We start from the raw sequence: 15,635 nt of genomic DNA, 5'->3' as shown, positions 1-15,635 counted from the left end.
CTGTGATTGGTTAATAGTATCATGCCTCCTGCACTGTGATTGGTTAATAGCATCATGCCTCCTGCACTGTGATTGGTTAATAGCATCATGCCTCCTGCACTGTGATTGGTTAATAGCATCATGCCTCCTGCACTGTGATTGGTTAATAGCATCATGCCTCCTGCACTGTGATTGGTTAATAGCATCATGCCTCCTGCACTGTGATTGGTTAATTGCATCATGCCTCCTGCACTGTGATTGGTTAATAGCATCATGCCTCCTGCACTGTGATTGGTTAATAGTATCATGCCTCCTGCACTGTGATTGGTTAATAGCATCATGCCTCCTGCACTGTGATTGGTTAATAGCATCATGCCTCCTGCACTGTGATTGGTTAATAGTATCATGTCTCCTGCACTGTGATTGGTTAATAGCATCATGTCTCCTGCACTGTGATTGGTTAATAGCATCATGCCTCCTGCACTGTGATTGGTTAATAGAATCATGCCTCCTGCACTGTGATTGGTTAATAGCATCATGTCTCCTGCACTGTGATTGGTTAATAGCATCATGCCTCCTGCACTGTGATTGGTTAATAGTACCATGGCTCCTGCACTGTGATTGGTTAATAGTACCATGCCTCCTGCACTGTGATTGGTTAATAGCATCATGCCTCCTGCACTGTGATTGGTTAATAGTACCATGCCTCCTGCACTGTGATTGGTTAATAGCATCATGCCTCCTGCACTGTGATTGGTTAATAGCATCATGCCTCCTGCACTGTGATTGGTTAATAGTACCATGGCTCCTGCACTGTGATTGGTTAATAGTACCATGCCTCCTGCACTGTGATTGGTTAATAGCATCATGCCTCCGGGACTGTGATTGGCTAACACTGCCTTGTTTCTTGCCTCTACAACCAGCCAATGCCAGTGCTGCAGGCGGAATTTGCCAGAAAACAAGCGGGAAACAAAAGAAAGGCAGCAGTGTAGCTTTGGCTAATGGGAGTGTTGCTAAATGAAGCTCTAATGGAGGAGACACAGCCTGTAATTAACTCTAATAGCCTGTCGGCAGCTTTGCCTTAGGAAACAAAGAAAAAAACCTTTTTTTTTTTTTTTTGACGTTTCAACATCAAACATCAATTTACCAGTCATTAGAAGGTCTTTAAAAGCCTCCGTAATGATTATTGGCAGTTTTTTCAAACAAGGCTGATTAGCTACTTATGTCAGTGTGCACATTTCTGGCATGAGGCTGCATGTAATAGTGTAATAGTGTGGTATTAGACGTTGAAGAGTTGTTGTTATGAAAATGATGTATTTTCTGGCCTTCTGAATTATTGGCATCCTTTTTAAAGATGCGCATAAAAGATGACAAAAAATAGTTTTTCAGTTTGAGCTTACAATGAAAATATGAGTATAGTACTAATAGTACTTTACCTCTTCTTAGCCAGAATAACATCACAGTCTTCCGTATTTTTTCACGCTAGCACATAATATTTATGCAATATGCACATTTTTATGGTTTTATGGTTATTTTAGTATATTTTATTATATATCTTACTTCTCATTCCATTTATGCATCTGTAGAATAGTGTACAGCAATACTTGTGCACTGCTGTAATAGATGAGTTACCTATCCATCCATCCATCCATCCATCCATCCATCATGTGGAGGAGGTGGAATTTGGCAAACAGTTGTCTAAAATAACTGGCCAATTTAGTCTTTTTTTCATGGCATGACGTTTTTCAAGTCAAACCGCCTCATGAGCCGAATGAAGACCAGGTTTTGATAAGACAGTGATAACCTGCTGTTCACACTCATACTGTTTTTCAGCCAGTGCCCCCACTGGAGCCTCCCGGACATGCACCAGTCCTGCCTGATGCGCAAGGACTGCGCGATCAACGAGTGGGGACAGTGGGGTCCATGCTCGAAAACATGTGCAGACCCCAGCGTTCCGATGGGCACCCGGATCCGCACCAGACAGGTCCAGCAGCTTCCTGTGGGCGGAGGAGCAGAGTGCCCCCAGCTGGAGGACAGCCAGCCCTGCGAGCCTTTAGGAGACAGCGTCCCACCCTGTGCCACGTAAGTTTACATGCAGTTTGGAACTTCCTCCATAAGATATGCAACAAGACTCCTCAATCAGTAATTTAAAATGATTTTTTATCTAGGTCAGGCTCTTCTTAACATTTGGGTTGCTGACCTCTGTTCCCTGTTCTTTAGTGGGAAGACATGAGATGTTTCCAATTTGCCTAATCAGCTATATTCATCGATCTTTGCAACATGTGTGAGGTCAAGGGGCAGATTTACTAAGAAAGCTTCTAATTAGCAAAAGTACACCAACACTTGGCGCTGGTGGGGGCGGTCAGTTTAGCTTTGTAATTAACATATGACCAGCGAATATATAACCATGTGTTTGGCCCACATGATTTTTGATGAAACCTGTTTTAAGTCAACCATTCCAGTTTCAAACTGTGACTGTGGAAATAATGACTTATATTCTGCCCAATCCCATTTTGCCCCATGCCTCTACCCCTGATATATTTTATTGAGATAGAGGGGCGAAGTGTTGGGGCTACATGACCCTCCAAACGGAGGTTTTTCAGAGGCTCCAAACAGAGAGATATGAGAAGAAAGTGAGGTTGCTGAACTTTACCCTCTTTACAGTATTTACTGTCTTAAATCAGATATGATGCTTCATTATTAATTGCCCCTTATTAATCCCACAATGGGGAAATTTCACCTCTGCATATAACTCATCCGTGAAGTGAAACACCACATACACACTACTGAGCACACACACACTAGGGGGCAGTGAGCACACTTGCCCAGAGCGGTGGGCAGCCCTATCTACAGTGCCCTGGGAGCAGTTGGGGGTTAGGTGTCTTGCTCAAGGACACCTCAGTCATGCACTGTTGGCTCTGGTGATCAAACCAGCGACGTTCTGATCACAAGGCCGGTTCCCTAACCTCCAGCCCACGGCTGCCCCAACGTTACACATAACATTATACAAAAAAAATAGATTATATATTATATGTAGGCTTTAAAGGGCTGTTGTACCTATTTTGTAAATCTGACACTTAAGGTGTAAACTGGCACCTATGCCATGTTATTAGCTTGTCTAGCATGAAAATATCTAAAATATTTAGCATTATCCATTTTTTTTAATGGCTTAAATGTCACTTTTGGGGGGACTTTAAATATTTTGTATATATCTGTTTTGTATATCGTTGCTGTCCAAAGAAACATAAGTATCTCCAAAATAGTAACTTTACAGGAAAAGGCAAAAACACACGTACCTTTCAATGTAAGTCAATGTAAAGAGATTTTAGTCCAATTGATTTTAGAGCATTCCTATTGGTATTTTTTTGGTGTGTTGAAATGATAAAAAAATAAAATGAAAAAAATTAAAATTGACAAAAAAATACTTTGTTTTCTTTAGACAGCAACAATATTTTATCGATTTGAGGATTTAAATTCCTTGTTTTAGACAGAATAATTCGAATGACATTTTTATTTCCTTTCATGTTCAGGGCTTTTGTTCTTCTTTCATTATTTTTAGTGATGCACGATGAAATCAGAATTAAATATGGGCATATATTTGCTTTAAAAAAAAGAGCTGACCATTCAGATTTAAATGCAATTTCTACATTTTAGAAGTGTTTATGTATCGGCCTTGATAGAAGGAAGAAATATCAGATATCAAATATCAGCATCGGCCCACAGTCATATCGGTGCATCCCTGGCTATTTCCTGCTGTTTTCATACAGCTGTATTTATTTGCTCTTTCACTGTGAAGCTCTTTAATGTATAAAAGGAGCAGAATTTACTTACATTTACTTATTACTATTACAGCCCAATCCTGAGCCTTAATAACAAATAACGCTTAACAACCAAATCCAGGCTCCGGAAGGAAGAATGGTTCAGTTCAGCCTTCAGACTTCAAAGGCAGAAGCTATTTATTACAACGTTCAACATTCTTTATATTCGACACACACAAACTCTTGCTTAGCGGGAAGCCTCCACAGGTGAAGCTTGAGTATGAATAAATATATTTTCCTTTATTTCGAACTCTCTGTGCTTATGCAGGCCCCTGCTATGACCATTTGTTTCCATGGAGATGCCCCTAAAAGAAAAAAACAAGGTACAGCAGTAGATCCTGACAGTTACAGTCGTCAGCCTACTGTAGTGGGTCCGTCTGGAGTCTTGAGTTCTGCGCTTTCACGCTATGTGCTGCGAAATGGCCACACACTCGTGCTAGTAATGAAGCCTGAATGGGCATCTCACCCGCGGCGGGAGCTGGTTAACCCCGGCCCAGCTGGTCTGCAGTGAGCGCAGAGGAGAGTGGTAGAGAGAGCATATGGAGGCAGGGAGAAGCTGAAAGCCTTGGGCTTGGAGCCCGGGCCTGGGCCGAGAGAAGAGCGCTAAACAAATGGTGTGACCTTAGCGGGGGCCACAAACCGGCTCTAATCTCACAGATGGCTCTTGGTGATGAATCGCTGGCACGACATGTCTCTAAAAGTGTTTTTTGTCCTGAGAAAAGACCTCCACAATCTTTCCCTTAGCCCAAATGTGGACGGGCTGGTGTCTGACGCTTGCTTATGTAGCTAACAAGAAACAGAACTGCAGGCCTGAATCATCACATGCTTGAGTCAAACCACACTGAGCTGTTAAGTAACTTCAGATAGACTTGCTTATACACTGCTGTCTATAAGAGATGGACAGAAGTATGCCACTTGAAATGAATAGTCATGGACTGTCAGCCGAGGGGATCGAACCGACAACCTTCTGGTCACAGGGCTGGTTCCCTAACCTCCAGCCCACGACTGCCCCTGTTTATATAGTTCCCCTTTATATCAAAAACATGACTGGGAAACACAAAAGTCATCGATGAATGGGAGTGAAAAGAGCTAAATAGCTAAAACAGAGTTCAAATAGTTTATAATCGCCCAGAACTTTCATTTTGGAAAGTATGTATTTCACTAAAAAACAAGCTTACCTATATATCTCCTTTTTTTGACAGCAAATGGCTTTTGGACAGTAGAGTGCTAGCATCAGAGAACCTGTAGAGAGGAGAATTCCCGCTCTGCAGTGTTTCCTGGGTTTCTCAAACGCTAGAGGGCGCTCCCGAGTGAATGAATGGCTTGATATGGAGCATTTAAGCAAAATCATACTTTATAAAAGCTGAAACATTTTAATGTAAAATAATTCATTCATTTCCTGAAAGCAGGACAGCGTAAACCATTTTAACACTGCTGTTATATTTTAAGACCTTTTAAACTGGAGTTATAGGAGTTTGGGGCAGTCGTGGGCTGGGGGTTAGGGAACTGGCCCTGCGACCGGAAGGTCGCCCGGTTCATTCCCCAGGGCCGACAGCCCATGACTGAGGTGTCCTTGAGCAAGACACCTAACCCCCAACTGCTCCCCGTGCGCTGTGGATAGGGCTGCCCATCGCTCTTGGCAAGTGTGCTCACTGCCCCCTGGTGTGTGTGCATTCACTAGTGTGTATGTGGTGTTTCACTGCACTGATGGGTTAAATGTGGAGGTGGAATTAAAAAAGTATCACTTACTTATGAACTTTTAAAAGTGACCACGAACAGCCAATGAGCTGCTCCGCTGGCCAGTCCGTCATCACTCAGTAGCAGTAAAGCTCGCCTCTTGCTGCCCAAAACCCGTTTGCTGTAAAAAAAAAAGAAAAAAAAAGAAGGAAAACATATATCGGTTCGATTTCTTTGCTTTTTTAGTGAAATCCATCCTTCTACTGTCTAAAATAAAAGGAAAGTTCTGGACGAGTGATTAGAAAACTTCTTGTTTTTAGCCGTCGAGCTGCATTCACTTCATTCATTGAGGACTCGCTCACAGGCGCCCTCTGCTGTTCAGCCATCCTGCTTTTGATATAACGGGAGGAATAGGAAGCGGCCAGGCTCCTCATAAACCGGCTCTGCTAGTATTACTGCTGCTGAGAGCTGATTGGTGAGCTGAGAGGCTCAATTGCTGCACAATGGTGGAAGAAACCAGATGTTGATTTTTTGGGGGGGGGATTCTTGGACGCCAAAGCCTCGATGTTGGATTCCAGACAACCCCAGTATTATAGAAGAATAAAAGAGCACAGATCATCCTTTTCCACCTTAAATAAACAGTGTACACTGCTAAAGCTCTTCTTTGATGATCATCCATATACGCTGGCACCGCGGTGTCCTTGCCAGCGTTTGCGGGGCTTGATGCTGCCGCCGCCGCCGGCCGCATTCTGCTGGGAGGATTAGGACCGGTTCACTCCGACAGACCAGGCTCAGGCGTTAGGATGCTGTGACAGACACAGGCCCTGAAAAATATCACAACTTTTTTCTTTTCAATAATATAATAGAATATTTCATGTTTTGGCATCCAGAGAGCCTCTGATTCTGGAAAGAAAGACAGGAGAGAGAAAAGAAAGACAGGAGAGAGAAAAGAAAGGGCGTCAGTCTGTCACCCTGTTTTCCATGAAGAAAAGTGGGTGTGCTCCATGAAAGAAATGAACCGGTTAGCTTAGTCTGCAGTGTTTACTCCCGTTTTAGCCGACAGTTGACCACTGCAGGCAAGCCATTCATACTAAATCAGTGCCAGGCCCAACGGATCCAGCTCCGCGTTAATCCCCATAGCCCTGCCGTTGACCCAATACTGTCTCCTCAACAGTCTCTATAGCCCTACCAATGAAACAGCCCTACTTCCCGCTGAAGGGGGTGATGTGTTGATTGGCATTGTGTTGATCGGCGTGTCAGTTGGCGTCACTGTAGGGGTTCTGTGGGATTCTTCTGAAAGATTAAATCATTTTCAACGATAAGAATTCACACTTGCCTGTAATAAAGGAACACAAGTGCCATCAGATTTGCGGTTTAGGCTATTGAGTGTCCAGATGTTGAGGGATTAGCAGGCTTGTTAGTTAATCTTCTAGCCACTGATGAAGTACTATGGCCATCAACTAAGTAACTTAGCACTAAGTTTTATACTGCTGTTGCATCCATGTTGGCACAGCGTGGGGTGGTGGGGCCCAGTATTACCTCGTTTCATGAGGCCCAGAATATTTTGCACCACCCGAGGATGCAGACGAGGGGCATGACTAAACAGCGTGAAAAAAAAGCACGACTTGAGAGATGTGAGGTAAACAAGGGCAGACGCTGATAGAGGGAAGAACAGAATGTAGGTTACAAATGGAAACAGCGAGCGTGCAGGCAAGGAAACTCGGATCTCTTCTGATCAAGCTCGGGATGTAATTAGCGAAATGTGTCAATAGAAACCGGCCGTGAAAAGCCTTGAAGTTGCTGGGACACGATGGATTCAGGCTTCAGTGCAGAGCCAAATGTGGCACATTGCAAACTAGGCAACTGGGGCTTCCAGTTGCAGCTGCGTAAGCCTTGTAGCATCAAAACGTCAGACGCCAAACGTATTTGAATACATTAAGGATAAGAGGAAAGCTGGATTTTTGAACTCCGTACTGTACAGTTCTATACAGAATCACATGAGGGTGTTCTTTGAAACAGCTTGTCTCAGCCGTTTGGCTTTCCTCTTGGGCTGTAGTTGCTAAAGAGATGTCTTTAACAACAGGGAAGTCTTAATTAGCTGAGATTTCCCAACACTGTAGCTCCCATTCCTTAAAAGGAATGTCTAATGAAGATGCTCGATGTTTGGGCGTTCAACAATTACAAACATTAATGTTCAGGTAGCATTCTTAAGCTTTTTTTATGTCGTGTTGAGCAGTAAGTTTACAGAAAGTAAATGTAATTAGTTTCTGTACTTAAGTAGTTTTTTCATGTATCTGTACTTAAGTTTTTCCATTTTGGGCGACTTTTTCCTTTCACTCCACTACATTTCAGAGTCTAATATCCGACTTTTTCCTCCTACATTTTGAGAAATCTGTCGTTCCTTTTGGTTTTTGTGGAGCACATACATCTACCTAAACGATGAACTAACCTAACTTTGTGTAAATAGAGCTCAATATAGAAATATGTCCACATATGCAGTCGAGACTGACGCGGCTTTTTTCTGAATTTCTACAAACACCATTTCATTTTATAGTAAATGAGTTTGGGCTGGTTTGTGTTTATGAACAGACGCCTACAGATCAACATAGTAAAGGAGCTCATCTGTGATCCTGAGTTTAAAGCCAGTTTTTATTCAACTTAAACTTGGAACTAAGTTGTAAATAAATCTGAAGCTGAAACTTTGCTTGTGTGTAAAAAGTGATTTCAGAGCCACTCGGTTCTCCCTGATGGAAACTGTTTACCTTCAGTGTTTTGTGCTTCTGATCATTTTAATAGACGTCAGCGTCACTAATTAATGACGTTCTATTAAAAGACTGGTTTACCAAGAGAGACGCTGGAGGACTTTCACCTGAAATGAGTTCATGAAGCCAGTCTGGTTATAAAAATGATAACAGGACATCAGAGCCAGAATTACTCTTTTAGTACTTTTACTTTATACTTAAGTACATTTGAAGGTAAATACTTTAGTACTTTTACTCAAGTGGAGGTCTAAAGGGAGGAACTTCTACTTTTACTGGAGTGATATTTTGCCTGGGGGGTCTCTACTTTAACTCAAGTACATGATTTGTGTACTTCGTCCACCTCTGGTGTTGATGGATGAAAGGTTAAAGATGTGTGGCAAAATGCCCTGGAGTGATTTTTAATCTTTTTCACACTGCTGCACCCAGAAAGCCCTTGTGTGGCCAGGCCTCAGTGAAAGCTAGCAGGAACAGTTAGCACCGTGGCATTTGCGCAGTGCTAAATGGCTCCTTTTTAACGCCACTTTTAGCACTTATGGATGAAGTATTCCTTTAAAAGCTGCCATTTAGAGCTTTTTTCTAAAGGGGAGAATGAGTCAGGCCGGCTAATGCGTTGTTGTGAAATTATGCATGCAAAGGAACAGGAAAAGGACACCAGCGCTCTCCTCTATTATTGAACCGCAGCCAAGAAATAATAATAGCCAGCGGCTATTATAACTAATAATGAGACCTGCATATCAGAGGGAAAATCATTAGGAGCCGAGACCTGCTCAGAATAAGTATAATTAAAGTTATATGAGGTTGTGACTTTCTACTTTTTCATCAGAGACGCTGTATCTGGAACACTGACTGGCATGTCTTCATCAGTTCTGCACACTCTCGATGAATCAGCCCTGAGATGCAGTATTAAAGTACAACGAATGCAGCGATTCTTCCATTGACCGTTTGAGGCATGGTCAACTCTGGGGACTTTTAAGTCGGTTTTAGCTGGTTTTCCATGGTCTGCACTAGTTTATGCTCGTCTAGTGCTGGTTTAGCTGCTCACCCAGCACGGTCATGCTGGTTGACCAGCATACCAGCATCTAAAACACAACAAATGCTGGTTTATTCTGTTTTTCTTCGTCTAGCAGGGAAGGTGGAAGCTGATCTCAGATGAATGCTTTCCATTTACTGAGACGGAAAGTATTGGTGTGTCATCTCTCTCGCTGTAGGGCATTTTTCCAGCGACATTAAAGGCTACATTGCCATGTTAAAGGTGGATCCGGATATATTATGTGTTTATGTGATGATTAAACTGCTAATTTTAATAATCTTATTTAAAGTTAGAGTAGAAATCCTTTTACTTTTTATAGAATTAAAACAACAAAAAACGGTCACAGTTTATTGCTTTTAAAAATGTGTTGGGACAGACATTGAACTCTGTGGAAAGCACCTTAAGTAGCCTATATACTATGTGAAACCTTGAGCATCTTCTTTCTTTATTATCTTTATTATTTTTGGATATTGGAGAAGGAAATCGCTTCACACTCTTAGCACCGGGCTGCCGCTTCACCTAACCCATGCCATCCAGTAAAAGGAATTTTAATTGAATTCTTTTTTCTAATGAGTTAGAAGTACGGCAGCAGCATCGATTTTACTCATCTTTCCTCTGATGTTCTTTCACTGTGAGTGCCGTAGAATTCAAAACTTTAATTATACTTTTGTCGGCTTGACCTCCTCAGCTACACCTGGAGGACCACAGAGTGGGGCGAGTGCCGCGTGGACACGTTGCTAAGCCAACAGGACCGGCGCCGTGGCAACCAGACGGGCTTGTGCGGGGGTGGCCTCCAGACGAGGGAGGTGTACTGTGTCCAAGCCAACGCTGAGCTGCTGTCTTACCTGAGCAACAACCAGGACAAAGCAGGTAGAGCACCAGGCTTAAAACCTGACTGGGGGGCTGTTAATGCAGTCATTTTTCCAAAACAGCCAGGCCATGTGTGTCATACAGTGTCAGAAACCACGGTGGGATCACTTACCTCCTCAGAGACTCGTGCGTTAGGACTGTAGTCTGCATCGTGCTGACTGACTGGGTATAAGTTTCCATTCTTCAGAACTTGTGACTATATTAGCCTCTTAACTTCAGTGCAAAACCAAGACCAGGGGTGGTCTTTGCATTAGGTAAAACTAGGCAGCTGCCTAGGGCCCCCTTGAGCCAAGGGCCCTATGAAAATAGAAATTAGATACACTGTACTTGTTTATGTTAATTAACTTAAAACCCCAATTCCAATGAAGTTGGGACGCTGTGTAAAACAGAATACGGGGATTTGCAAATCCTTTTCAACTAATATTCAATTGAATACACTACAAAGACAAGATCTAATGATCAAACAGATAAACTTTATTGAAAGGTTGAAAAGGATTTGCAAATCATCGTATTCTGGTTTTATTTATGTTTTACACAACATCCCATCTTCATTGGAATTGGGGTTGTACTCAAAACAATGTGAGTGTGAGTGTATATATATATATATACACACACAAACATACAGTTTCTGACATAATTTGAAAATGCCTGTTGTGCTTTTCATTCTGGGTAAATTTTATGATGAATGGACCAAAAGCAACAGCCCAAAGTGAGTTGCTTGCGAAAAAACATTCCGGGTCTGTTGATTTACGTTAAATAGAAAGTAGGTTTTTTCCTTTTCCTGTAAAGTTACCATTTTGGAGATACAAAGTTTTCTTCCGAGAACAGTGATTATATATCCATCCATCCATCCATTTTCTAAGCCGCTTCTCCATCAGGGTCGCGGGGGGATGCTGGAGCCTATCCCAGCAGTCTTCGGGCGGAAGGCAGGATACACCCTGGACAGGTCGCCAGTCCATCGCAGGGCAGACAGACAGACACAGACAGTCACTCACACACTTACACACTTACACCCAGGGGCAATTTAGCATGTCCAATTGGCCTGACTGCATGTCTTTGGACTGTGGGAGGAAACCGGAGAACCCGGAGGAAACCCACGCAGACACGGGGAGAACATGCAAACTCCACACAGAGAGGACCGCCCGGCCGAGGAATCGAACCCAGGCCCTCCTTGCTGTGAGGCGACAGCGCTACCCACCATGCCACCGTGCTGCCCGTGATTATATATATATATATATATATATATATATACAGTATCTCACAAAAGTGAGTACACCCCTCACATTTCTGCAAATATTTTATTCTATCTTTTAATGGGACGACACCATAGAAATGAAACTCTGATATAACTTAAAGTGGTCAGTGTGCAGCTTGTATAGCAGTTCAGATTTACTGTCCTCTGAAAAGAACAACACACAGACATTAACGTCTAAATAGCTGGCAACACAAGTGAGTACTTAATTATCTTGTTCCCATGCCTTACTCAGTCATGGCCATGCATTGATATCTTGTTCCCATGCCTTACTAAGTCATGGCCATGCATTGATATCTTGTTCCCATGCCTTACTAAGTCATGGCCATGCATTGGTATCTTGTTCCCATGCCTTACTAAGTCATGGCCATGCATTGGTATATTGTTCCCATGCCTTACTAAGTCATGGCCACAACTTACTTATCTTGCACCCACACCTTAATAAGTTGTGGCCATGCATTACTATCTTGTTTCCACACCTTACTAAGTTGTGGCTGTGTATTTGTGTCTCGTTCCCACGCCTTACGAAGACATTAGCACTACTTAATTATCTCATTCCCATGTTTTACTAAATTGAAGACATGACTTAATTATGTCGTTCCTACGACTTACTAAGTTGGGGCCTCGACTTTATTTCTACGGGATGTCACCACAGGGGCTCCTTATATTTCCCTCTCATACTGGCAGTTAAATCAGGGGCTGGCATTTCGAGGAATATCAGTTTTTGTTTTGAACACATTATCCTGTGAAACCGCATGTGGTCATATGCAGAAGATGAAATGCTTACAGTCAAATTAACACATTCTCTACAGAGAAAACACTTAAATGTGGCGTGTTTCTGCTATTTTTAGTGCACAGTTTATATACGTTTAGCATATTAGACAAAACGCAAACATTAAATATGAAATGTGTCAGAACTTTTGCACAGGCAGAGTTTATTTTTTGTTAAATTCAGTAAATAAACAGTCATTCTGAATTAAAATGTGCAGAAATGTAGAGGATGCGTTTAACTTATTTCCAAATCAACATAAACGTGGATTATGACTGGGGCGCATAAAAACGTCTGCATGCGACTGCATGTGCAGCTTAAAAATGAAGCGTAGTTTCTAGAATGCTCCGCGCCAGTGATCATTCTCACTCGCTTCATTTAGGAAAAATGTGAGTAAGGAAAAATCGCACTCTGTCTAAAATCCCAAGAGCTTATTACAATTCTACGCTCTTTTGAAATGAGGTGATAAAATATTATATGAACACAAATGAGTGTATAATAGCAAACCTATCTTCTCTGATACCTTCAATGCTGCTGCCATTTTAAAAGTTAAAAAAAAAAACAATTTATTCAGGTCACGTTTGTTAATTTGCATATATATTGCAAAATATTGCACGTTTTGGCAACAGTGCCACGCCCTAAAATACATATTCATGAGGTCGGGTGCACTAAAACCTTTTGAGAGTTTCAGCAATGCTGTACTTCTCGTTTTTGATATGTTTCATGACGTTTTACGGTGGAAGTCGGTAGGAACTCTCAGCACTAGAGCAGTTTATTCTAGTGTTTCTTACAGGATCCGGCACTGAGAGCACAAACGACCTCCCATCACCAGGATACATGCATACAGACTCCTCATTCTGCATCAGCGTTTCCCCACATACTCACCTCCTTGTACTCCAGAAATAACCACCATTTCATCTCTTCCTTCTCTGCCCCTCTCTCACTCCGTTTCTCCCTCTTTCTCCTCTAAAGCTGAAGGTGGCCTCTTATTCCCCTGGACTGGTTTTTGCAATAGGGTCTGGCTGCAGATCTGCTACAGTGGCAGAAGCAGCCCGATGACACGGGAACTTCTGGCTGCTTCTGCTTAGCGACGTCATCATTTAATCCATTTTTATCCATAACACGGCTAAAGAGTTACATTTAATGAACCTCCCTGTTCAAAAAAATCATAGAACCCATAAAAGTGCCTGTTGGTTGCTGGTGGTTTTCAGTAGTCGCTAATGGTATTCTGTGTTTTCCTGATGGGCTGATATCACAGTGTAAAGGGTTCTGATCGTATGATCAGGGGTTTTGGGACTGATTCCACAATTGATCGTTTCCTAAAGGCCTGTAATGGCAACCATTAGAAAGGAAAACCATCAGGTTTTATTCCTAACAGCCCTGCAAACACAGTTACGTCGTGACAGCGTACCGTTTCGGTGCCCACCGCGTCGTCTGCTTGGTGCTCTTTACACTGTCGCATCGTTGAAATGTAACTCCTCAGAATTCTGACGACGTTGTCTGGCAACTTTCTCGGAGGTTGAGACAGCAAGAGTAATCAGTACTACGTTGACTGTACGCCGTCACAACCTGCTAGAATCCTTAATAAGTTCTATTTTAATCAGTTTTTAGTCCCACAGCAGGGAAATTTCACCTCCGCATTTAACCCATCCGTGAAGTGAAACACCACATACACACTACTGAGCACACACACACACACACACACACACACACACACACACACACACACACACACACACACACACACACACACACACACACACACACACACACTAGGGGGCAGTGAGCACACTTGCCCAGAGCGGTGGGCAGCCCAATCCGCAGCGCCCGGGGAGCAGTTGGGGGTTAGGTGTCTTGCTCAAGGACACCTCAGTCATGGACTGTCGGCTCTGGGGATCAAACTGGCGACCTTCCGGTCATGAGGCTGGGTCCCTAACCTCCAGCCCACGACTGCCCTTTGATGACCGGTTCTAATCGTCTCCAGCATGGCTTGGGTTTCAGTAGTCTTTTTATTTTTTTCTGTGAATGAACCCAACATTCATGTCTGATCATCGTGGTACGTTTTATATTGAAAGTTTCCATATTAAAGTACCTTATGATCAATATAGCAATGTTAATATACATTCAGTGGAGCTCTTGTTGGCCTGTCGCGGCGGAGCAGCACTGACCTCATCAATAGGCTGCCAGTGCAGGTCAGGCTGAGAGTACATGTCTGCAGCCAGACCCTTCTCGGTTTTTGGGGGTCGGTTACACCGACTGTGGTTTATTAGTGGGATTTATATGGACAACAGTACATTCATTCAAACATGTATGTAATAAAGCAGTCAGACATGAGAGGCTGTGCGTTACTGTGATTTTATCACAGCAGAGGTTGTCCTTACACTCCCCCCCCCCGCAGGACCACACAGCCTGAAGTGGCTTACTGCTTTTATGATATGGTGGCCAGCAAAAATAAAATAAACATTTTCATAAAATAATTCATTATTAATAGTAATCAAAATAAACAGGTAGTTCACCAAGAAATGTAGTTTCTTTGGAGTACGCTATCGTTGCCAAGCAACCATGGACCGCTGAACATGCTGTATACTGCGGTCATTTCATTATTTTTTTAACTTTTTGTTGTGTAGCAATGAACATATGATAACACAGCACTATTTAATACAACAGGTTTCGCTTTATACACTATATTTCCAAAAGTATTCGCTCGTCTGGCTTCACACGCATATGAACTTGAGTGAGATCCTGTTCTTAATCCATAGGGTTTAATGTGATGTCGGCCCACCCTTTGCAGCTATAACAGCTTTAGCTCTTCTGGGAAGGCTTTCCACAAGGGTTAGGAGTGTTTATGGGAATTTCTGACCGTTCTTCCAGAAGCACATTTGTGAGGTCAGACACTGATGTTGGACGAGAAGGCCTGGCTCACAGTCTCCACTCTAATTCATCCCAAAGGTGTTCTATGGGGTTGAGGTCAGGACTCTGTGCAGGCCAGTCAAGTTCTTCCACACAAAACTGGCTCATCCGTGTCTTTATGGACCTGCTTTGTGCACTGGTGCACAGTCATGTTGGAACAGGAAGGGGCCGTTCCTTTCACTGGAACTAAGGGGCCGAGCCCAACTCCTGAAAAACAACCCCACACCATGATCCCACCTCCACCAAACTTTAGACTCAGCACAATGCAGTCAGACAAGTACAGTTCTCCTGGCAACCATGCCCCTCAGCATCCGCTGACCCCGCTCTGTCATTTTACGTGGCCGACCACTTCGTGGCTGAGTTGCTGTCGTTCCCAATCGCTTCCACTTCTAAGTACTTTTTGATCACCAAATAACCACCGCGAGTCTTATTTAGCACCAATCCAACGGTGCCCTCTTCTCACGCTGGGGCTGAATCTCAAACGACTGCCTGCTCCCTACATAGTGCACTACGTAGGAATTTAAATATGGATAAAAATGGATCCTGTAGCCCAACAAGGCAAAATATA

The 15,635-nt window shown here is 43.0% G+C and overlaps 1 protein-coding gene across 3 annotated transcripts in view; it reads left to right on the top strand.

Moving 5' to 3' along the window:
• Positions 1-15,635, top strand: part of LOC108433870 (thrombospondin type-1 domain-containing protein 7A) — a 238,224-nt gene that overhangs the window by 93,753 nt on the left and 128,836 nt on the right. For all 3 annotated transcript variants that reach the window (XM_037534172.1, XM_017708707.2, XM_037534171.1), the window contains exons 3-4: positions 1,813-2,061; positions 9,955-10,136. In XM_037534172.1, coding sequence (XP_037390069.1) covers positions 1,813-2,061; positions 9,955-10,136 — 431 coding nt within the window. The remainder of the gene's footprint in view (positions 1-1,812; positions 2,062-9,954; positions 10,137-15,635) is intronic.

The sequence above is a fragment of the Pygocentrus nattereri genome, chromosome 24 (assembly GCF_015220715.1).
Source record: "Pygocentrus nattereri isolate fPygNat1 chromosome 24, fPygNat1.pri, whole genome shotgun sequence".
Lineage (NCBI taxonomy): Eukaryota > Metazoa > Chordata > Actinopteri > Characiformes > Serrasalmidae > Pygocentrus > Pygocentrus nattereri.
Note: the sequence above shows the minus strand (reverse complement) of the source record. Positions and strands in the feature narration are given on the sequence as shown.